Source organism: Lichenostomus cassidix, chromosome 2 (genome assembly GCF_008360975.1).
Source record: "Lichenostomus cassidix isolate B80296 chromosome 2, HeHo_3.0, whole genome shotgun sequence".
NCBI classification, from domain to species: domain Eukaryota; kingdom Metazoa; phylum Chordata; class Aves; order Passeriformes; family Meliphagidae; genus Lichenostomus; species Lichenostomus cassidix.
This window is the reverse complement of record NC_139482.1, coordinates 41202538-41227073: the sequence shown is the minus strand read 5'-3', so window position 1 is coordinate 41227073 and position 24536 is coordinate 41202538. Positions and strand designations below refer to the sequence as shown.

Genomic DNA, 24536 nt, shown 5'->3' with positions numbered 1-24536 from the left:
GTTCCACAGTTTTGGCCTGTCACTGTAACATTATGAAGACAAATTAAGAGGTCTCATTCTTATCTCCAGCAAGCAGGATCTCAGCTTCCTGAAGGAGCATTCCTTTGTTCATTCCAATTTTTTCAGAAAACTGTGGTCATCAGAAGTAGAGATGAGCCTAAGAATGAGGATTTTCAGGCTGTGGTAATGGAGTTTCTTTCCATAGTAAACAATAATTGGGAAATTTTACACGAACATCTCAAGTAACAGATTTGGAAAAATAGTCACTGTAAAATACTTTGTTTTTAAAAATAACTGAGTTCTTAATCTTTGTCTGTACCACAAGAGTTGTGCATTATATGTCCCACCAATGATATATTAAAATTCAAGTTACCAGACTGCAGTGCCTTAGTATTTAACTACAACATGAGAAGTTTAACCACCCAAAATTCAGGATCAGGTTGCCCAACATTTCAGCTACCCAACCACAACACATATGGTGGGATTTCCCAGAGAGAAAACTGGGAGAATCTAAGTTAGGATCCCTCCTCTCCGTGCTGATTTATACTGGGAATGTACAGATCTAACTGTGTGTGGATTTGGATAATTTGAGTATCTTCTGAGAGGCAGAACACAGGACAGAGTCAGCACACTCAAAAATCTCTAGTTAAAACTTTCCACAGGGTTAAAGCACAAGAGCTAAGCTCAGTTTATACTTTCCAAAGACTCTCCAAGTCTCCACACTTCAGGTCTACAATTATAAAATGACAAGAAGAGTAGTTACATCTCTGGTATGCTGGGAAGATACACATTGTAGCGCAACAGACGCACTTGTCTAAGGCAGCAAGGATGGCCATAGAAGTGATTCGTGGATCTGGGCTGGCTGTACAGGGTCTGCTTAACTTGTCATGGCGATCTTGACGTTACATCTTTTCCTTTCACGAGATGTGGTCTTATAATGGTATTTTTTTGCAAAGCCTGGATGAATTACATGACTGATGTGGTATGTTGATACACACTACCTGCTGTGGGTTGAGCAAATATTGTGTTCCTGAGCGCTGGGTACACCACCCACCCCATGTGTGCGGGCACAGCTGTGCTGCTGCCGTACTGTACCACGGACAGTCACCTCCTGGGTGTCACGCTCGGCGGTGACGGGGCACAGCTTGTGCGACCGCCGGCCACACGCTCTATGGCGCGGCAGCCCGCTCTCGGCCGGTGTCCCAGCGCCCATCCCGCCGCGCCCGGGTGAGCGCGTGTCATGTGGCGGGCGCGTCACGGGGGGCGCGGTGCGGCCGCCGGGGCCGGAGGCGGTCTCGGTGCGCGCTCTGCCCCGCCACACGCGTGGGTCCGCACGCCCGCCCCACACCCGGGCGCCGTGTCCCGTGGGGTCGCTCCCCGTGTCGCACGGCGTGTGCGTGCCGGCCGCGGGCACCATGCAGTCCGTGTGCGTGCTGTGCCTCTCCCCGTTCGCCCTGTGCCTCCGCGTGTGCGTGTGCGGCCCCCGCCCCTGCGCGGCCCCCGCCACCGCCGCCACCGCCGCCGCCGCAGCAGCAGCGCCCTGCCCCTGGCTCGGGCGGGCGGGGCGCCCGGGGGGGCGGCGGGCGGGACCCCGCGGAGCCGCGGGGCACCGACCGCCGCCCAACTCCCCGCAACGCCTGGCGAGGAGGAGGCGGCGCGGCGGTTCCCTCGCCCGGCGCGGCCCGGCCCCTTCTCCCCCGGGCGCCGCCCCTCTCCGCGCCGCCTGTGAGTCAGGGCTTTGCCGGGCACGGGCGGCAGCCGCGGCCGGAGCGGGCGGGCAGCCTCCGCCGCGAGGCTCCATGGAGAAAGCGGCGGCGAGCGAAGGCGGCGGCAGCAACAGCAGCAGCCGCAGCAGCAGCCGCCCCACGTCGGCGGGCTCGTCCCCCTCGTCCTCCTCCGCCAGCCGCGGGGTCCCGGGCCGGGCGGCGGCCGCGGGCAGGCTGGATGGAGGCGGGGGCGGTGGCAGCAGCCCCAGCTCGGCGGCGGCCAGCCCGGGGGGCGCGCAGGCGCCCGGCGGCGGCGGCAGGCGGCGGGAGCCGGTGCTGGAAGGGACTCTCAGCAAATACACCAACCTCCTGCAGGGCTGGCAGAGCAGGTAAAACGCCGGGCCGGCCCCCGGCGGCGCTGCGGGGCCGCGTCCTCGCCCCCGGCCGCCCCCAAGATGGTGCCCGGGCAGCCGGCGCTGCCGCCCGACCCGACCCGAACCCTCCCCGGCCGCCGCCTCCCGAGGCCGTGCTCCGTTCCCCTGCGCGCCCGCTCTCCTTCCTTTTGTTTGACTTGTTTATTTCCCCAGCCGAGTTTGGCATAAGGGCGGGCGGGGAGGTGGCGCGGCGCCGGGTCGCGGCGGTGTCCCCCAGCGCGGCCCCGCAGGTGTGGCGGGGGCAGGGCAGGGCTGAGGTGGCACATGCTGCTGTCCCTGCCCGGCAGGGTTCCGTTTGTAAGCTCCTTTTTCTGTCACGTTAGTCTCCATCTCCTGGGAAGTTAGCTTGGATAACTAAAGAATGAAAAACTGAGTGAGAGCCTCCCAAAATAAATGGGGGAAGTGCCATGCTTGTGATTATTACTATTATTTTTTTCGCTATGGGGTGGGACAGCGGAAACAGTTACCTGTGTGTTCAGTAAAATATCTTGTGTTGCTATGTCCTACCTGTTTGACAAGTCCTAATTTATGCTGATATGGTGACAGGCCTAGGTCCTGCAATTTGTTGGGTGTGGACAGGCTGACGTGCATCTGTGGAAGTCCCGAGGAAGGTCTGGTTTTGGTCTAGTTGGAGTCAGGCTCTGGAGTTAGTAGTGCTGTATTGGGATCTGTTGAAAGCAAGAGAGAAGATTTCATATTAGTGTTTGGCTTTTTGTTACACAATTTCGTCCTCTTAGCGGATGGATGACGATGTGTGTCCAAAACTCAACTCTTCAATATAAGGCATATGTGGTGGTTTTAAAGAGAAGAAAATGCTGTAGAGAAAGCAAGTACAGGACTAGTTATAAGGCTCTGCACAGACATTTAAAGAAACAAAAAACCCCAAAACCTGCTGTTGCTTATATTAGGTGATTCCAAGCAATAAAAGCAAGGGAATGGCTAGGATTATGATGTTCTGACAGAAAATTGAAAGAGTTTATATGTGACAGAGTTGCATAAATGCCAGTGATGCTCTGGTGCTGACTCGTGTGTGTGCCTAAATTAGTGCTGGGACTGCTGTAGCAGTACTTCCTGAAGAATTTCAGGAGCTGGTCTAATTCCATACACTGGAGGCCATGTGTAGGTGTACCAGCTATGAATTACAATGGACAAGTTTGGTGGGCACTGGAGACACTCTCATCCTCATTTAACTTGACTGCTTCAGCATAAACAATAGAGAAGGCCCTTACTGTTATTTGGTTACTGCAATTCTGGTCTAGATACACATTAGACTTGTTTCTATTTGTTGGTCTATTTAGTCTTCCCGTGATTTTGTTTAAAAAACAGATACATTTCGATACCTTAAACATAGGACTGAAATCCATGACTAAAAACCTCAGTCTGTTTTTGTAGAGACAGTGGCTCCTTTTACTGTGTGTGATTTTAATCTGAAATTACAACATAGAGGTAATTGTTTATAAATCTTTGGGTCTAAAGCTGCCCGTTTTTTGCAGTTGGAAACAGATTAAATCTTTGATAAGGCTAACAGCTGGAAATAGTGTGTGTAGTCTGTGCATGTCAAAGAAATTTTACCTGGAAACATCACGTTAAAGTGACAGATATCACTTAAACTGTTCTACCACAGCACTTGGAAATTAATGTTGCATTACTTTTAGTAGTCTTATTTAATGCGGCTTTATTGTGCTTTGTCACTTGCCAGTTTTATTTTTCTGTACGTGTGGCTGCTTGGGCAAGTGGTTTATGATGACACAGCTTTTAGGATAAGTAACTTTTTTAGTTTGCTCACTTACTCCATTCTCTTGATGTGTGTAGCTGTGGTTTGGGATGTGAAATCTGATACAAGTTCTGAACAGATCGGTTGAAACTTGAGGCTCGTGGAAGTTGGTCTTATTATATAATGTTCAATAAATGAGTAGTGATCCATGGGCTTGAGCATTGTTGTTCATTTGGCCCTATGGATATTTGTTACAGAATGTGTTTACTGTGAATTGGAGCTCATTCTGTAGCAGTCGGTAAGTGACTTCATAGCTGGCACCTGCAGTGTGTGTGTTAACAGACAAATTAGTTTTGAATTTACTTCATTTGAAAAAACACAAGATTGTTTAACTGCATGATCAATACAACCAGATGGCATGAATATAAATAAAATGGAAAAATAAAGCAAAAACTGACAGAGTTCACTTATCATGGATTTGGAATGTTCTTCTTTAAAGCTCCTTATCCATTAGCCTAAATAATTTAAATGTATTTAATGTTAGCTCGTGTCGTGTGGTATTGAAGTTGAAAGGCTTTCTTAGGTTATCCAACACTTAGTGTGCAGAGTAGCCTTTACAAGTCTGAAGCAATTACTGTAATTTGAATGATAATAAAGTAATGTCACTTCTGAATAAATGTTCCTTTAAAAGGCATATATATGCAAGATAGTCTGATTTAGGATGAGGCAACTGAATATGATTACTGAAACATAACACTTCATTTATAAGCATTAACTGAAGTAATTGAAGGCCTCAAAATCAGTCAATCTGTATAGCTGCATTACTTCTTACTTTGAGAATTTCTGAGGGTTTGTTGTTTGTTACTAAATAAATCTATTTGTTCTGCTCTAGCAGATTAGGAACAACCTGATCTGGAAATGGGTGAGGTGATTCCTCATCTTTGTGACAGCCAGAAGGAAACTGCTGGTTTTTGTTTGGTTGTTTTGAGGCAGTTTGTTGTGTGATAAAAGTGTCAAGGGGCCTGGGCATTTGGAGCATCTCCACTTAAATCTGTAACTTTCTGTGGATTTATTCAGGTATGGATATGGAGAGCAGAGTTTAATCTGAAACAGACTGACATAAGAGCTCTTTTGTCCAGTCTGAGACATCAGGGCATCTGGTTGTCTTTCATATGAAATTACAAGTAATTGTGTTCTCAAGTGAAGTACTGTTACAAATAATTTCTATTGGGATTTACTTGTTACATGTGTATGGGAGGGTAGAGCTTGTATTTTAAGCAAGAGTTATGTGGATTTGATGGAAAAATATGTCTCTGTAGTGTCATCTCTTGTCATGCAAGAATTATTTCTTGTTAATTAATTTGAAATTATTGAAATGCTTATTGCCTGTAATGTTACTGTCCTGTCCTTAGAGTAGATTGGCAAAATGTTGTAAAAAATCTTAAAACCCCCATTTGCCCAAGGTAGTGGGAAATTCACTGCACAGTGTCTGTGTCCCCTCTCCACTTTTCCCCTAAGTACATACATATGTAGGATTTTGTTCTGCAAGCAGGTATAAAGTCCTGGATCATCTGCATTTGAGCCAGGTCTTAAATTTAGATTTGTAACAACAATAAATGGAGCCCTAGCTGATGGATGTTGTTGCTTTTCTGAGCTGAACTGCTCTATGTTAGTTGTTCTGTAACCCAGGTGTTTTCTAAGGTATTATTGTGGCCTATTCCTGTTTCCTCTCTCAGTTGGGAAATGTATTGTGTTACCAGCCTGCATGAATCATGCCTGCCTTCTTGTGCTTGGGCACCACCAGACTTCTTTTGGGGATTAGCCACATTCCCTGTAGGTCATTAAAAAGTGTACTTCGGGGCAGTCTGCGGATTTTTTGTACTCAGGATCCTTACTGGGCTCTCCAATGCTGTGGTGTAATCTCTTTTCTTGTGTAGTTGCACAGAACAGTTGCAATCTGCAGCCACAACAGAAAGACCCTTGCTTGTTCCCAGTGTCCCAAGCAGCAGAAAGGATACTGCCAGAAGAGGCATCAGATTTTAGTGCTACTTTAGTGGCTGATTTCAGTGGCTCCCACAGCTTTTGCTGCTCTGACTCTAGCTGGTATGGGAGGGTTTTCTAAGTATGTTGAGAAGATATGTCAAAACTGTATTGTGCTGTAGTACAAAAATCTCTGTGTAACTTTATTACTATTTTTAAAAATTTATGTATATATTCTGGAGAAAGAGATTGTGACCTCTTAGAAGAATTGACAAAGGTATCTTCAAACACAGTAATAACCTCCCTCTCCCTCTTTCTGTGGAAGATGGATTAGCTGATACAGAATTTTGTGTTTGACACATCTGCTTGTGGAATTTTGGGGGAGTTAACACCTCTAATGTTTGCCAGTTCTTCAATGATGCTAGCCAAGTTGCTCGAGCAATGAATTGGGGCATCTTCCAGTATAAAAATTTAGTAGGTATTTACTGAACAAACTATATGACTATGGTTGCATAGTTATGCCTATATAGCTGCTGAGAGGGAAGTCTGTTCTAGAGAAATTAGCTGTGTTTGTTTAATATAAGGATAAACTCCACTGTCAGGATTCTAGCAGTAGACAGTATATGAGGAGAAAATAGCCATGCACTTGATGTTTGCAAAGTTCGCTGAAATGGGAATTTTTTGTGTTCTCACTGGAATTAGATTAACACCAGCCCCTCCACTGCATATCTTTTCATCTTAGTGGGATTCCGTGGCATATCTATCCCGGGTTTTGTGTAGTATTGTAATAACCTGCAGGATTTATTTGCAGAGTCTGTGAATGGGGAGACTCCCTTTTTAGAAACTGGAGATACAATATATTCTGTTTCTTCTGTTGTTGGAAATCTCCTTCTTGAATTTTGGAACCTTGCTTATAATTTGTTAGGAATTGTGGAAGCCTTAAATTTTCACGGTGTTTTCATAATACTGTGCTAACATTGTGTTGATTTTACATGCAAAATAGATTTTACTGGAAACTGTGTTGTCCCTTCACTTGTAGGCTCTCTTTGTAGTAGGAGGCAAATGTGAAAAGGAAGAAATCTACTTAAACCCAACTTATTTTAATTCTGTGGAGCAAATGGTGTTTCCTGTGCTAAATACTCAGTAGCTGCATATTTTACATTATTAAAATCAACATGTCTGTCATTAGTCTTAAATAAAATTGGAATTTAAAATGCCAAAAAGTCAGTTTATTAGTAAATTCTGTTTTGGATTAAGGCACTAATCTGTTTTCTTAATCCTAAAGTCTGTGTAGCAAAAATAACCACATTGAAATGTAAGCTTTCTTTTTTTCTTCCTTTCCTTCCTTCACTTTTTGCTGTTGAAACTTTTCTCCCTTAAGTATCATTAATGCCCACTTAAAAAACAAATGGAAATAAAAAGAAAGAAATCAATATTTTAAAATGTATGTCCCTAGTTTCTCTGTAGGAAAATTTAAATTAAGGTGTATTTTCTCTTTGTTTAGTTAGTGGTTTATTAGTTTGAATAACTTTAGCTATTGCCTCTAAATGAGCTTTGTTGGGATAATGGAGAAGGTGTTTCAAACAGCCAAGTCAGAGTAAGAATTTTAACAAGGTTAGAGAGAGGCTGAGAAATCTATCATTCTCTGCCCTTCAGTAATACTTGCTGGGAGTATTTGGAAGAAGACAACTTCGAGCCTCAGGCTAACATTGAAAAGGATGGTCTTGCGGTTAAGGAGTTGGTTTGCACTGTGGGTGTGTGGATTCTGGTTGGAGAGCTGCCATGGACATCTCTCTTGTCCCCAGGCAGGTAACCCAAGCTCTTCGTTCCTCAGCTGCTTGTGTCACATGGTGTCAGGGCTGCTTGTGCCTATGCAGAAGATAAATTCATATAATGGATAATAACCTAATGCAGAAGATGCTTGATGATAATGCAGGAAAAATCTGTTTGAAACAGATGAGACTCAGGCATTTTCATTCAGGCAGTATATCTGGGATTTGCAAGTGCTCTTCAGAGCTGAGCAGCAGTCTTGTACCAGAGGGAATGAAGTGACAGTCGAAATAGAGTGTGGTCTTCTTTTCACCCAGATGTCACACTTAGCTCTCAGGCAGTGTGAAGAAGTGGCAGTTGGCACTAGCACTGAAACTTGCCCTTATCTGGGTTTTGTTATTACTGGCTCATTTTGCTTTCAGCTTTTTGGATGGTGATTTCTGTGCTTAGCAAGGCAATGATAAATGTGGTTAGAGGGAGCACACATGCACTTGCTGGCTCATTTAAAAAGCCCCGCCAGTTTATGAATATGGATTTTTATTCATGTAGGAGAAGTGACAGTAGGTTGTTAAACTAAGTAATGTGCCTGGAGTAATTTTATGAATATATAAGTATTCAGAAGTTTCCCCCAGTCATTTTATACTTAAAAGCAATTGTTCAATAAAGATCTATTTGAGCTTTAGCTTCTCCTAATACTCTTACTTTGTTCTCTCTGATATATTTGAAAGGCTGAACCTTCTAAGTGAAAAGGTTGCTAAAATTTGCCATAACTATGGTTTTTTAAGGTAAAATTATATTTGTGAAATATGTAGTATAATGAATGATGTAACAAAAAGTAGTGAATTTGGTTCATTGAAAAATGTAGAGTTTGTTTCCATATAATAAACTAATGCAACTTTATTTTCAAGTATCTTGGCATTGTGCTTTAGATCTTGGAGGCTCTTGTGAATATCTTCCTGTGATGTTTGATTACTTGTAGGAACGAAATCCAGAGAGACAAAGTTTGCTTAGTATTTAACTGTTGCATATAAAAATGTTGCAGTAAATGCTGTCTAAATGCTACTGCACTTCACTTTCCTGGATGGCATTTAATTAGTAGGTAATTTAAAGCTGAAGGACAGCGATTTTTAACTACTCAGTTCTATAGCACAAGCCGTGATATTTGCCATGGTTTCTGTTCTGTCTAGACTTGTGTTTCTCTTTGGATATTGATCTGAGAATTTATCTTCTGGTGATAGAGGATTCTTCACCATAGCCATGGGAACAATTTGCCCAGAGTTAATCACTACTTAAAAAACTGCCTGTTGTGCTTAGTGGGTATCAGCCATTGACTCTACTGAATCTCATTATGCTGGGCTAAAGATACCTCTTATCACATTTGAGCTCTGTGTTCATTCTTTTTGGGAAGGCTAAGTGGTTATCTTTTGTCTGTATTAGGAGTATCTAGGCCAATGGAGTTTTCTTGTTGCAAGTCAGCTCTCCCAGTAACTTTAATAATTTTTTATAGTCTTCATGGTTATTTGGTGTTTCAGAGTTTTTGTTTACGATGGGACAACAGAACTGTGTACACTTTCAGTTGTAGATTCACTTGGGATCAAATACAAGGATAATGCATTCTGTTTGCTCTAAGTCAATATTTGTTTCCTGCTTAAAATCTTTGAAGACCATTAGCTTTTCAGGACTCCGTTGGTTATTTTTAAAAAATTTGGTTGTTTTGCCTCGTAAGTTTGTTAGTCTGATTACAGACAACAGTGAGAGCTCATGTACCTGGTGCTGCTTGGGTTCTCCAGACAGATATCTCCATACCCACACTCTTGTTATTTCCTATTTACTTAAGCTGCAACTTCTTGGTGCTTGTTATGCCATTTTCTGCTGGTATCCAGTATACTTCTTGATCCAGAACATATGGTATAGTACTACCCAAGGGAGTGCCAGAAGTGTCAAAATGAAGGGTAGCACTTCACTACCCTTTTTTGTCTGGGAAGGTGTTTGAAAGGATTGCTGTGGTAGCTGTCAGCCTGCAGGCTGCTCTCTCCACAGTTAGCATGTTTTTGCATATCCCCAGTGATCTTTCATGGGCTTTCTCATGGTGCGTGCAGGCCCTGTTTTTTGAGAGGATAGAAATAGCAGTTAATTATTTGTTTAGAAAGACAGTAATTTGAAAATATGGTTGAAGAAAGTTATTATTAGTAGGAAGAACTATTTGACCAAAATAATCAGTAGGCTTTCCTTACCCTGAATTGTTATGAGTCAGTTCTTTTCCAGGTGAATCCTCTATCTTGTAATTATGAATTTTTTGTCACTAGAATATAATTTTATTTTGACAGTATTGGAAAGCATGATGTTGGCTGATGATAGCCTATTTTCATATCATCAGCAATCCTTATGGAAATTTTTCCTCCCATGTAGGTCATTGCTAAGCACTCCAAAGTCAAGTACTGATTGCCAAAAAACCCTATTCAAAATACATTCACTCAAATAACCTCATTTAGTTATATTTTGAGGCTACCTCCAGCTTTTAACTGTTTTTCAGTGCATTTAAAAATGTGTAGTTTTCTGGGTGTTTGCCTGTTGTTTTTGATGAAAAGGAGCACCAAGTATTGATGAACCTTATTCTCTTTTTTTTGTCATTCATTATATGCTTGTTTTAACCTAACAATTTTGTTGATGGTATCTTTTTGTTAAAATGACAGTTTGAAATTTGGAGTATGAGTCTTCAAAATAAAAGACATGGATATGCTGATGTGTAGTACTAATTGCTGTACACTTGCTGCTTGTTCAGGACCCTTCTGCAGGCTAAATGTGGTTGCTGTTGGATATCAGTGTTTGCAGGTGCCTTAAGAGGTACATGACTGAAAAGATCTTAGGCTATCATTTGGATGGTTCTAAGTTGAAATCCCTAAATTACTATTTTTATTTTGGTTTTGAGTAAGTTACTACTACAAATGCATGTATCAAGTACATTATTTCTCAGTGACCTAGGAAATGGCTTTTTTCAACTGCACAGCCTTTCAGGGGTTATCTGTTCCATTGTTGAGGTGTGCCTTGTGTAGTGTGCCTTTGATCAGGTTCACAGGATTTTTTACAAAATAAGTTGATGTTTATTTGATTTGCTCTTGAGAAAGGACTTGGAGCACAGTTAAGAATACTGATCAGACAACTTGTCAAGGTCATTCAACCCTATATTTTAAATTTAGGAGTACATAAATGTAAGTTGGGGCTGTGTGTTGATAAAGCTTCAGTGTTTACCTTATATACAGAATTGTGACCCACCCTTGGCTTTACAGCTATGTTGGTTGGTACATCTTTCATTTGAGGTAGGACACACACAGAGTGAGAAAATCAGCGCACTGCAGAATAGTGTATTTAACCTCAGCAGGAGAGGGGTGTGTGTGTTTTTTCAGCTTTGGGCTGGGGAGAAAAACTTCCCAGTAAGAGGAGACTTGTTAAAGCAAATGCAGGCAAGACCAGGCATTCTGCTTGAATTTATGAAATGAAAAAAAATGAGGAGGGAAAAAGGAAGGAAATGGCCAATTTCTTGTCTGCTGCCATTATTTGGAATTGTGTCAAGTTTCACTGTAGTGCTTTTATCACGCTGATAGGAGAAAAATAATGAACTTAATAATGAAGAAGATAACAAAGTGTAGACAAATTAACTCCTATCTCAGCCCAAACCAGAACAGTGGAGGAGTGTGGGTTATTGCTACTGCAAGGATCAAGCATTTGGTGTTTCTGTTTGTTTGTTTGTTTGTTTTGATTTTTGGGGTTTTTATTTTGGTTGTTTTTTAGCTGAAAGGTTTGCCTTCCACACAATAAGGTGTAGTGTGGGTTTTGTCTCTCCTTTCTTCGGCTCTCTGCTTTTTCCCTGTTTTATCTTACCTGCTTTGTTTTGTGATCATTGTGTTCATGTATCAAACTTCATCCTATTTTTATCATGCAAGTACAAGGAAAGGGTATTTTGGCAATAGAACAAGGGAGGAAAGAAAAGATTAGAATGGCTGAAGAGTTTTAGAAAAGGAGTGAAAGCCTCTGGAGGATGGACTGATAGAGGTAAAGCACATGCAGTGACAGGAAAAGAGGAGATAGTTTCACACTGAAAGAGAATAGGTTTAGCTTAGATGTTGGGAAGAAATGCTTTACTATGAGAGTGATGAGGCACTGGCATAGGTTGCCCAGAGAAGCTGTGGATGCCTCATCCCAGGAAGTGTTAAAGGCCAGGTTGGGTGGGGCTTTGAACAGCCTGGTGTAGGGAAAGGTGTCCCGCTGCCATGGCAGGGGGGTTGGAACTGGATGATCTTTAAGGTCCCTTCCAACCCAAACCATTCTATGATTCTGTGAAAGGGAAGAAAATGGAGAGACAGAAGTAGATGCTCAACTGAAGACAGCACAAGGCTAGACCTTTACTTCCTTTAAAGAAAGTCTGGAAGTTGTATAGCAGGAATTCAGAATGATGTCTTGGAAACCCAAGTGAGGGAATTTGCTCTTATTTATAAATTTTAATACTGCCATTGAGTATGGCACAGAAGAAGTAGTGAGGAAAGTCGTATTTTTTTAAGTTGCAGAAGGCATAGTGAGGATTTTTCTGGTTTTGCTTTCTTCCCTTTGCTACTTTCTGTAGCAGAGCTTACTTCAGGCAAGTAGAGGACTGATGTGAATAGGAACTAGAGGAAGTTACTGACAGTGTCCACCTGGATATATATTAACCTGCCAAACCTCAAGCATCTGTGATGATGAAATTGAAACTTGTTTTCTTGTTAAAGATTATAAGTATTGGTTCTTGGTATTTGATTAGAACAGTGAAGATCTGGATTTTTGTAGAACAGTATTTCTAGAAATATGTATATACACACAAAGCAGCAACTGAATGTGTAAAGGTCTTCATAAGTAATGGTTGCTCACAAATATAAATACTCTTTCTTCAGAAAGATCAAGGCTAATGCTCTGCATATCTCACAACATATTGATGAAACCACCCTCTCATGGATTCTGTGGATTCTATGCATATGTTTCTAAGAGACAGTGTCGACAAGATACTTGGTGAAGATGGCTGTTTATCAGCTGTCAGGATAAGAACCAAACATAGAAACTTCTATGTAGAGTAGAGGCAGGGGAAACACTATTGGATTGTAAAGTATTGGCACAGAAAGCTGAAAAGTTCCAGCTGTCCTGAGATGATGTAAGAAATGTCTGGTTTCTGCAAAGATCTGGTTTCTACGTTCTTCTGCAGAAGGTAGAAACCTTCTGCAAAGTTTTCTGCCTCTTCTGGGTGCAGAAGAGCTGGAAAGAAACCAGCAAGCTGATTTTGTTAGCAAGATTCTTACTTTGTGTATCATATTTTCTTCCATGTTATGTGTAAGAAAAAATACTGCATTGGGTATGTTTGTTCTTCCCAACCAGAAACTTTTTAGATTGTGGATAAAAAGAAAAATTTCAAATGCTAGGAAGAACAAGCAGAAGGGAAGACATAAAACTGAGAACTTCAGAAATTCCTGAAGACCTTAACTTGCCTTTTGCTTCTATTTTTTCTCTTCTGTATGTGTCTCTCCCTATATATAAAAACTATATGCAGTTCACAAGAATGGCATTGGTATAACATAGGTGAGTTCTCAGCTCCTTGTATGTGACAGTGAAATTAATATTTCTTGATCAACTGGTTTTGCCAGTAAAATAATATTTCAAATTAAACTTACAGTTGGGAGAAATGCCAGCATTAATGTGGTTCAAGTTTTAGAACCTAGATGATAAATTACCTGCATTTTGAAAGTGAAAATAACAGCTGCTATAAACACTACTGTAAAAGCACAGAACAAATTTAAAACCAGATGTTTTATTCCATAAACTTGCACAAAAATTACTGTTGAAGTAGATTTGTTTAGAAAGCATTTGCCTGCTAGAAAGTATCAGGCAGTTCGTGTACTCACTTAGAATATATCATAATACTTTGTATCTGGAACAGGTATAGAGAACATACCTTCAATTAATTATATAAGAAGTACAGAGTGGAATGGAGGAGTGAAGAATTGGTTTGAAGAATTGGTTTGAAGACTGGTGTCTCCTGGCATCATGTATACATCTTTTTCTCATGAAAATGACCTTTAAAGTTTTTGTTTTTCTTTCACAGGTAGTAATCAGATTATTATTATGAGTTTCTTCCACATAAATTACATGAGTAATGTAGCTATGTCCACAAGCCAAAAACAGCTAAATGAATGTGAGGCAGGTATCAGAAAGCCAGATTCTTGAATATAGAAGCTTTCTATAGGCATAATAACACTGATGACCTAGACTGACGAAGATAACACACTTTAGATAAAATGTGTTTCAAACTATTTCACTTTCTGTGTTGTTTGAAATGGTAGATGGGAAAAAAAAGCTTGCACTCATGAGCTTGCATCCTTGTCAGTATTGCAACACCTTACTCAGTAAAAACAAAATATTTATTAAAACTGGGTTGTAGCACAACTGTTCTATGGTTTAAACTTCTAACACCGTATTTCATGGTGGTAGTGTCTTCTTAAAGCCCAAAGTTTTTTTTTTTTAAAAAAAAAAGTTTTATTTTTCATCTGAAAGCACCACAGATGCTTCACAAAATTTGAAGCATCAGATGTGATGCTTAACATTCCTGAGGTTAGAGTAAGAGGTGCCGGATCTCTAACTGACCACATTTTTCTTCATTAAATGATTGCTAGATTAAATATATATATTGTTTTTCTTTTCTAGGTGTAACAGTGAGGTCTGCAAATGACTCTCATTGATTACAAGATGGTTTTCAAATCGAAACAATAATTTTTTAGTTTACAGGAAGGTTATTATTTCTTGAGGTCTTTTATTCATTGATGTTTTTAGCTGCAGACCAGAAAGTAACACTGAAGAATTTCTATCTCCTGGCAGTGATTCTTGCTGAGGACAGGGCATTGCGAAACAAGGATGAACTCTGAAGGTCTGGCAAAGAAGTTGGTGAACTGTGATACAACCTCAGTAAAACTCTGCTGACTCAAGGCATCTAATTGAATATTTATGCAATAATATCCATCGATGGGATGTGGTTATGCTTTGAACCTCATTGCATTGGATTATTGTAATACAGTACGGTCAGTATCTTTCTTTGACAGGTTCTTGTTCTTAAAAAGTTGGCTTCAACAAAGTAGCTTCTGAATATTGAAAAGATGTCAACTTGAAATGTAGTGGATCTAAAAATAAAAGAGGAGTAGTCTTCAATATATTTGAAACTTTTTCTGCCATTTTAAAAACATAAATGAAATGCATACCAGTTCTTAACATAACATGTACTGAGAAAAAAAAATCTTACCTAGTATGGCAATCTTTATTAATACAGTTACTTCCTTTTGTAGAAGAGCACTATGTAAAATTCAATTAATTTATTTTAAATTAGCTCTGTAATCATGTTGTACTTCCCTGTCCACCCTTGTTTCTGTTGCCAGTACCTCTGTTCTCTTTTGTTTTCTCAAGCTTTTTTTAACAACCTAAGGCATTTCTGTAATTCCATATTCTGTTTGTAAAAACTACAGTTATAATTGATGCTGATGCAAGTCCTGTCCAGTTAAGTTTAGGTATGCATTTAATGCTTACCAGGCATCATACAGTAGGTCTGCAATTGTTCCACACCCAGTAAGGAATGCTGTTTAGTGTGCCAAGTAAAGTCATCATCAGGGAGATAGTGCAAGGGATCTGGAGACTGCTGGTAAAATATGTGGTTCTTATTTTTCTTTTCTATTCCTTCTTTTCTTTCTCTATTTCTCTCTGGGAGGGCACTTTAATCTAAATGTGCTTTTGAGGCTTTTTTCAGAATTACCTCTTTTCCTGCCAAATCCCAAATTGCACTGGTTAGGGGAAAGTTGATAATTTTCCCCAGAAATAAAAGATGGGGCACCTAATCTGGGAATAGTTCTGTCTAGCTGGGTCTCTTTGCTTCTGGATGAGAAAAACACAGCCAGAGACTGGAATACCAGAAGCTTCTAATTCCTTGGTTTTCTTCTGTCATTAAATAACTTGCTAACAGGACTGCTAGTTTTCCCCACAGTTGTTATATTTTGATAGTAAAAACCCTAGTGAAGATGTAATTATGATGGGAAAAGCACTGGTACTCTTATCTTTCTTTTCTAATTAAGATAGTAATTTAGACTTGATAAGTCATAAGAAGCTGTGAGAACAGGCAGTGTCTTAAAGCAGAGCTCTCAGATGTGAGAATGGGTTGCAGTGAGTGATTGATAACCTGTGGGTTGTGACAGTCATGTTCAGCTGCTCTGTCCTTGCCAGGGGGTCAGGGGTTCAAACTGCTAGTTTGATTCTGCAGCTTTCTGGTAATCCAGTGCTTTTCTAGCCTTTATGTCCTTGCATGCCCTGTGCTACTTACGGAGTGTAGGCAGGTGATGCCTGTGTTGTGTGACACTCTGGAGCATTTTGCTGTGGTGGGTTGTGCTGGCTTTGCTTTGGTGTGCTCAGCACTCCATGGCCTGGGGTTCATCTGTGCCTGTGAGCTCACTGGTGAGAGTTTTTGAGCTGTACTGAGCTGATTCAGCCCCTGGGCCCAAAGGATAGGTTGCAGGCATGACACAGCTTACTTCATTCAGTGGTTTAAATGCTGTTGGCCCAAAGAAATCCTGTGACAGATACTGTAGTTTCACTGTGCTGTGAACCAGAAGGCTGGCAGATTATTCAAATCTAGCTTAGGGCTTCCTGTAGCACACTGTACTACTGTCAGTGTGGGAAAAAGTATTGGAAGTGTCTCCCTGTGCTTTGACCTTTTCAGAGGGGTCATATGACTTTGAAAACTGGTGGGAGGCTTAAGTGGCTGCTCCTTGGGCACGGGGTTTCTAATGGGAATCCCCTAGTTGGGGGATGAGCTGCAGAAAATAGCTGGACCTTCTAAGCAGACTGGAGGAGCTTACAACTGATCATCCCTTAGGTTCTTATATTTTCTTCATGCTAGTTTTTAAATGGAAGAATTAAAGCCTTGAGAAGAGCTGAGCAGCTGCCAGCTGTAGTCTTGCTCCTTGAGCTGAACAAACAGGTTGGCAGTGGAATATTAAGCTTTTCTTTAGGATCGGATAAATAATACCAGTCTGCCTGTCCTCATTTCCATGTTCTAAAGATCTCTCTCTTTCCTGCTTATTTGATCTTGCTTTTGATACCGTGACAGCAAGTGTAGGAGGGGGTAGTGCTATAAGAGATGGACTAAAGAGAAGAAAACATTTGAAAGTAAGGAGATCAGATATGAAAATATTATGAGTGCTAAAATTTAGAGGTAGATGAGCTGTGACCTCAGGATCCAGAGAGGAGGCTAATGACATGATGCTTTTTGCAGGTTTTATTCCCCTTGAGCTTAAAAATTGATTTTTCAAAAGTGGCACTTGAACAGATTGAGCACAAGAGGTGGGAATAGGTGTCTCAACTGAGGGAGCTGGAAAGCTTAGTGAAACTGTCACTAGTAATAGAGAAAGCAGTTGGTATAGGCAAAAATATAGTGCAGTTTCTCACAGATATTTTTTACTTGAGATGGTATCAAGACCTCAGGAACAGATGTCTGACAGACTGAAAATACTTACTCTGAGTACTTATGTTGACTTTTAACTTTCAATAAATAATTCCCTGAACTGTATTTAATTATTAGAATGCTGAATGGCCTGCCTTTTAACAGAATAATAATAGAATTATGAAATTAACTTGGTTCTGGAAATGTGAAAATTATTTCTGCTCTGGTAATTAATTTATTTATTACCTCCATTTGTTCTGTGCTTACATTTTTGGTTTGTTGGTGGTATTGTCTTCTGTTAGGTACTTGGACTCTTGAATGGGTCTCTTCTGTTTAAAAAAATATTTTACACTTGTGAGTTGGTTTATTCCACTCCCCTCCCACCTTCTTCCTGTACACATTTGCCAACAGAGGGTTCAAAGCTTCACTTAAATGGTGTCATGTTTATACTGTGGAAGGAAAAAATGAAACCATGTTTTGTCCTTCCCTTCACAGGAAAAAAATTCTGTTTCTTGAAATCCCTGCTATTGAAATTCTTCCTGAAATCCTTTTCGTGCATTGTTACCTGCTCTTTCTTTCAGAGACTGCATAGTAGGCAAGCTGGCTACTCTGCAGTTCTAACAGCAAGCATGGGCTTTACTCTTAGAGGAGCCTACAAGTGTGCCTAAAATTATTGCTGGTGTTTTAGTCTGTTATTAAGAAGTTTTTTCCTACTAATTTTGGTTTGTTTTTTGGTTGGTTTTTTTTTTTTTTTTTGCTGTTCTTTTACCATGCTGCCTGCTTGTCAGTGCTCAAAATGGAATGAAAAGCAGAGAAGGGTACCTTGTCAAATGTTGCAGTGCAGGACCGGTGTGAGTATTGGGGAGTGTGGTAAAGGCAGGAAGTAGCATACCAAAGAGCACTGCGGAGTAGGAGTGACCTTCAAATTTCAAATCTCTGTTAGGAAACAAGCCTAACAGTTTGTGCTCCATAAAGTGAATGAGTAACACTTCTTTACAGTGCTTTGTTTTGAGAAATAGTAAATTTTTTGAAATGGCTGTTAAAAAAAAGTAGTAGTTCACATTTTCTAAAAAAAATGTAGTTCACATTTTCAGTTGGAACATTTCTTTTTGGACTTTTCCCTGCCCCCTGTTTTTTTGCTTGAGCATTTCTGATAATAATTTGGGTGTCTCAGATACAATAAGCAGGAGGAGTTATTTTGTTGGGGAAGGGAGGAAGGGAAATAATGGAATTATATGTTGTCTATTTGTGGTGTCAGGTAAGAGACACTATCAGCTAAGGAGCAGCATCTTTTAAGACTTCTGCAAACAGTTGATAACATTTGAGAATAAACTAAAAAAAGACTACCAATGAGTGAAGAAGTAGAGAAGTACTTAACACACCACTGATTTTTAAAATCATAATTAGGGACTAGGGAAAAAGCTGGATATAAGACCTCTTTAAACTACACTTGCAGGAAAGACATTGAAATAAATTCTAAGTCATTACTGAGGAGAACTTAGCGTGGTTGAGTAATTTTGCTTACTTCTGTTTTTTAAAGCTGTAGACTTTTGGTAACTGAAGGAAAACATACTGTTTATATCTGCTAGTCGAGGAAATGGTTAAGCTGTAACAACTTTCCTTCTTCCAAATCTCCCTGTAGTATTTATTTTTATGACTGTGGAGGTTCATGGAGTTTGTAATATAGCCTAAATGTTCAGGCACTAAAATTAAGATTTGGGGTTCCAGCTGTTGCTAGAACCATTAAATTTCAAGTTTAGTAGATATCGCACAACTTGATGTTTACTTCCTATCATGTGGAAAAAAGCCTGCTGTTTTGCTATATTTAATGTTGTATTTTACCTTTGCCTGAAAGAGGAGAGCACAAACCTGACCTGAGAGAATCTATAAAAATCTGAAGTTGAACTAGAAGCAGACTATAAAAGATGTTTTATTTGTCTCATTAAGATAGTTCATAGTTCCATAGCTTTATCTTTTCCAGGCAGGTCATTCTTCTTTATGCTGTTGACAAGCAGAGACATTATCAGCATGTTTAAAAGAAATTGATTTTGCTATAATGTTGTCATAATTGGCCTAATTTCTTTAATACCCATATACTAGTAATTGCAAAAGGGAGGAATTTAAACTTTTCCTTTTGAAGCTGTTGGCTCATAGCTCAAAAGGTCATAGCTCAAAAGCCATTCATAGCTCAAAAGTTCATAGTTTCAGTTATGGCAAAGGAGTTATTTTTATTTGTGTGGAAGGGTGGATTAGATTAGCAATTCCCAAATTGTTTTTAATACTAGTGTGATTGTAACTGTAGGAATGACAGCAGAAACTGTTAAGCTTTAAAAAAGTTATGAGTGAGTTTGTCTTCTGTAGAGCAGACCAATCACTTTTGTATTAAGAATGGTGTCAGTTCTTATTTGAAAGTAGCTACCTGCCAGTAAATCAGCCAGTGTGACTCTTCTCAGTAATTCAGTAAGATAGAACAGGAGATTTGACTGAAAGTAATGTAATGTAATGTAATGTAGGAGGTTCCTGAAGAAAGGAGTTTTGTAATCTTAGAATGTAAGCACAGTAGAAACTAACTTCGCAAGACTGTTGGTGCTGAGTGGTGCAAATTGTTCTTACTATCGGGTTTTTGACTATCTGTCTAAGATTCTTATTAGTAAAGTAGTTGTTATTGTAGGACAGGCTGTGTTTTCATCCTGGGAGAAAGTAGTTCCACATAATTGCATAGAAGCTTACTTGCAGGATTTGGGGGTAGTTGAAAGTTGGTAATGGGGCAGTAAGTAAGTTTCTCTGTTGGATAAGCTGTCAAGTCAGGACTGCTATGTATCACAAATGCATGTGGCCTTGTGGATGGGTAGAATATGCATCTCATTCAAAAGAAAGAAGCAGCAATATGTTTTACTGAGGCAAAATAATAAATTTACAGAGTTAAATCAATTTGATGGAATTAAAAAAGGTTTAGCGTTGTTCTGACAAGGTTCAATAAGCTTGATGGCATAGTTCACCTTGTTAATTACCGAATGGAAGACAGATACACAGGAAGGTTGAATTAGAATCGAGTTAGAATGATTCACATGTAGACCAGAGATGCAAAGGAGGACTTTCATGTTAAGTCATGAGGTTTAGAGGGGACCCTCTTGCTTTCTTAACTCCATATGGAGAATATGTGGAGCTGGATCCAGTCTTAGTCTCAGATTTGGACAAAAGTTTATCTATAATGGAATTATCCATACAGTGTTTATAACAATATAAAGCAGCTTTGTGGATTAACAATGTTTCAATAGAGTTAATTCAGCATGCTATCAGTCTGTTTCCAAGAATCTGTCACAGGTAAGGGATCTCTCTGCTTTGTGTAAGGAAGGATCTCTTGGTGTCAGGTAAGGAATTTCAAATCTTGAGAGGCATCCCTACTTGAGAGGAGAGTCATCTGGCATGCAGTTCAGGGAGAGCTCCAGTTGGATCCATTCTGATGGTAATATTTATGCAGTGAAGTAGTTGGCTGCTTCACAATAGTGTAAATCAGATGGGTGTCTTCATTTTAGCTGTTACCTTGTTATATACTTTGGTTATCTTGCATTTTTGGGTTTTGAAGCCACCTCTTGCAATATTTTTCCTGAGGCACCTTCCCTCCCTTGTACCTGAGCCAGGAGCTTTCCAGCTCACAGGTTCACCACAGGGCATGAGACCTGTTGCTTCTTAGTCAGCCTGTACCAAATTATAGCCTGAGGTCAGGGTTATCCACACAGACCTACAGCTGAAAGTACTGAAAATCCAGTGCTTTCCATATGATGCTTGTATTTGCAGAGGAATTGGATTTTTTCCTGCTGTGTGGATGACTCTGCAAAGTTCCCCTTCTACCCAAAGACTGACCTGGTGAGTTATTCTTTAGCTGTCTCTAGCTCTCATTACAGTATTGGCTGTACTGGCATGTGTTGCCCTGTGCTGCTATGGAGTAGTGATGACGACAGAGAAGGGAAGGTGGCAGAGCAGTAGCTCTGCATGACATCAAATAGGGGAAGGCTAGTTCAGCTGAGTTAGGTTTTTAAAGAGCAAGTCAGCAAATTATTCCTTGAGGAAGGAGAGAGAAACTACAACTGATTTCACTTGTGCTTTCTAAGCTTTTTCCACTGTGGCCAATTATGTGATGTAACACTGTATTGAGATTTTGGGGAAACAGTTGCTGTTTCTTTTTGCACCGTAGCTGTGGACTGTGGTATAAACATGTTTCTGCCTAACTCAAGTGATTGGAGTTTGGAGATAAAAGTTGGACTCATACCTTAATGTTTAAACCTTCCCCCCTTCATTTTAATTAACTGCTCATAAAGGAATTATATGTATTGAAAATACCAAAGCTACTTCATGTATTTTCTTCAGTAAAGTAGTTTTGGAATGGATTTATTCACGCAGAATGCAAGCAATGATAAGAGGATGTCTGTGCTGATTTCCTAAGTCTTCACGGAGATTACATGAAATGTAAATGAGATTAAATATAATTTTTGAAGGGGTTTTAGTTCCCAGGGGAGTGTCATGTTCTTTAGAACATCATATCAGTAACTTGAACAGAATTAAATATCTCTGAAATTGGTGAGAAGTAGCAAAACCCCTCATTTTTCACTACTCTAATAATTAGCCTAATGTACATATAATCCAGTGCAGGAGAGTCTTTTGTTCTGGATGGTGGTAGGAAGTCTAGCTGTGAAAGTGCTTTTTTAGACTGCAGTGTCAAATGATTCTTCAGATTTCTGTTTATTTAGTTTTAGGTAGATTTAATAAAAACCTTTTGGCACGTCATGTTGCCAAACTGCTCCGCTTGTCTGCTCCTTCATCCCTCCATTCCATTTCCTCTGTAAATTGTCTCTTGCTTGTTGGCAGCAGAGTGGTTGTAGTAAAACTGATGTTCTGTCTCAATAAACCATGACATGTGAAAGTTCTAATTAATTTTCAGCAGCATCTTTCTGTTGAAAACTTTCAGGTTGGTGACATTATTTTATTAAGAGGGTTTATGAATCCTATCAAACCTTTTATGGTTCACATTCAAAAATAAAAAATGAGGGAAGAGAGAAGTAATAATGAAGATAGTTCAGTGATTTAGCTATTTAGCTCAATAATTACTGTATACAAAACAGTGCAGTTGTTAGAATAGAGTTTATGATAGAGTTGCATGTCTTTCCTGTGACTTCGAGGTTTTTACAGTGTGTCTTAAAGCAACTTTGATTTCCAGTAAGCAGTATAAATTAATCTGAAAGAACTCCAATGGCCATTTTGCTTGCATTGACATTTACTCCTTTGTATTTATGTGCATTTAACTCCCTGAAGATTCCTGACTTACCACTACAGGTGGTTACTGTTGAATATGGGACCCTATTCACCTGTGAGGAACCATTAGGGTTTACCTACATGGATAATTTCGTTGGCTTTTAACATGGAGAAGTACAGGCCAAATAGTTTGGGCTGACATAAGACTCCTTTTGTCTCTGTAATTGGCTTAAGATATGACTTGCGTGATACTCCTGATTTCTGCACTTTCATTGTTAAATTGAGCAAAAAGCAGTACTTGAAAGTAGTTGAACTTGTCTACAGCTACTCTAATTGAAGCTATAGTAGTCTTGTAATTTGAGCTGCTTGTATTTGCATTCTCTTTGCTGTCTGTTTTGTGGTTTGATTACCTGAATAGTTTGCCTGATATTCATGCCTGGAGGTGTTAGGCCATCTCTTGGTTTGTCATCCAGTGCTGGTTTCCTCAGCTTCAGTGTTTGTGCTGTTGACCAGGATCATTCCCTGTGCCTTTGTTGTTTGTTTCATTAATATTTCAGTCCCTGAAAGTATTTTATCTCCAGGTAAAATCCTAACTAACACCAGGTCTGGCATAAAAACTCACGGTCATATTGGTTTTCTCATAGCTGAATGCTTTTCTGTATACAGTCTGTAATTCCTGGCAGCAAAAGAGGGCTCCACAAATCTAGAAATATCTGTAGGTGCTTCTCCTAGATGGGACATAATATTCAATAACAGTAGTGCTGGGTTAATTCTTACCAGTGAGGAATGCAAGTTGTTGGAGAAGAAGGGGGATGAGTTGGGTGATACAAGTCAGGGAAACGTAAACCAACTCTACAAATAAGGGCTCAGTTCATCGCTGATACACCATAAGAGGGAAGAGATAATAAAGCTTAGGACGTGGCCAGTGGAAGATAGTGTGTATTAGATACAGGTTGTGTGACTACATGAGGATTTACTGCTTCCTTCATACATTTTATGACATTCTAGTAATGTAGTTCAGAGGGCAAGCTCTGTTTGCTGATGGTGAAGGAGAGGGTTCTGGGGATATTTGAAGTGAATGTAAGTTTTTTGTTCAGCAGCCTTTTTGGGGTGTGTTTATGTTTGGGATTGGTAAAATTTAGTAGCTGCAAACTGTAGAGAATTTGGATTATAGATGATAGTATTTTGAGATAAAACTGTGATTTAGACCTGGCTGACTCACAAATTCAGTGGGATGTGGTTTTCTTTAAGCTCTGTTGCATGGTAATGCTGATACAAAACCAGCAATTCCAGGCTCTCTGTGACTGTGTGTTGTGGGGCGTTATATTAGGTGACTGAATTTGCTGCGAGTCTCTCATTATGTTTCATAAAAAACAGGCTGTCAAATGGATGTATTTGATTCATTTGTGGATGTTGTAATAGCAAGTAGCAGAAAGACCAAGAAAAGGTCACATCTTCTCCATTCAATCCTTGAAGTTTCCTGCAGGATGTGACAAGTAGCAGACAGAAATCTCCATAAAATACTGCCCTTGGTCAAATCTCACTTCATTATTGATTTGTCTTCATATATTACCATCTTGGAAGTGTGCTCTGTGTGTGTGTGTGTGTGTGTGTGTGCATGTCCCTTCTTAAAGGAGAGACTGTTGAAAGAATAAAACATAATAGTGTCAGTCACTGTTGGACTCATTAGTGCTCTGAGCAGCTGCCTTCACAGTGGCTGCCTTCAGTGCTGCCTTCTTTTTGATTACTTTCCTTCAAATAGGTCTGTGGGATGCTTATATTTTTTAAGTGTATTTAATGTACATGATAGAGACTTTGGTTCAGCTTTTCAGGCTGTCTGAATTTGATATTTAGTTTGTTGGAGAGCTGTATTTTTTGGTATGTTAGGCCAGTTTCTAAGCTGTTTATTTAATTCTCTATTTTTTATAAGTACTTTGTGAAAAGTGAGTTGATGCTAGGCACCAGGCAATTTTTGATGTGAAGTGTGCCTGCCAAACCCATCAGATCTTTTGAAACGTATTACAGAAAAGTGTCAAGCAAAAAGTGACGTGTTTTTTTGGAAGGTTGAATATTTCTGTATTGCTTGCAATTTTGGTGGGGTTTTGCATTACAGAAAAGATCAGGCAGTAAGATCCCTGGCAAGGCTGGTGTAATTTTGGGAGACATTTAAAGCTGTGTGGTGATGCAGC

At 40.1% G+C, this 24536-nt stretch overlaps 1 protein-coding gene across 2 annotated transcripts in view; it reads left to right on the top strand.

Moving 5' to 3' along the window:
- Nucleotides 1-1400: 1400 nt before the first annotated feature.
- OSBPL10 (oxysterol binding protein like 10) overlaps nt 1401-24536 on the top strand; it is a 114166-nt gene continuing 91030 nt past the window's right edge. Inside the window, exon 1 of one of the 2 annotated variants that reach the window (XM_085051174.1) lies at nt 1401-2095. In XM_085051174.1, coding sequence (XP_084907300.1) covers nt 1416-2095 — 680 coding nt within the window. In that variant the 5' untranslated portion in view covers nt 1401-1415. The remainder of the gene's footprint in view (nt 2096-24536) is intronic. The other variant, XM_085051175.1, reaches the window with a different exon arrangement.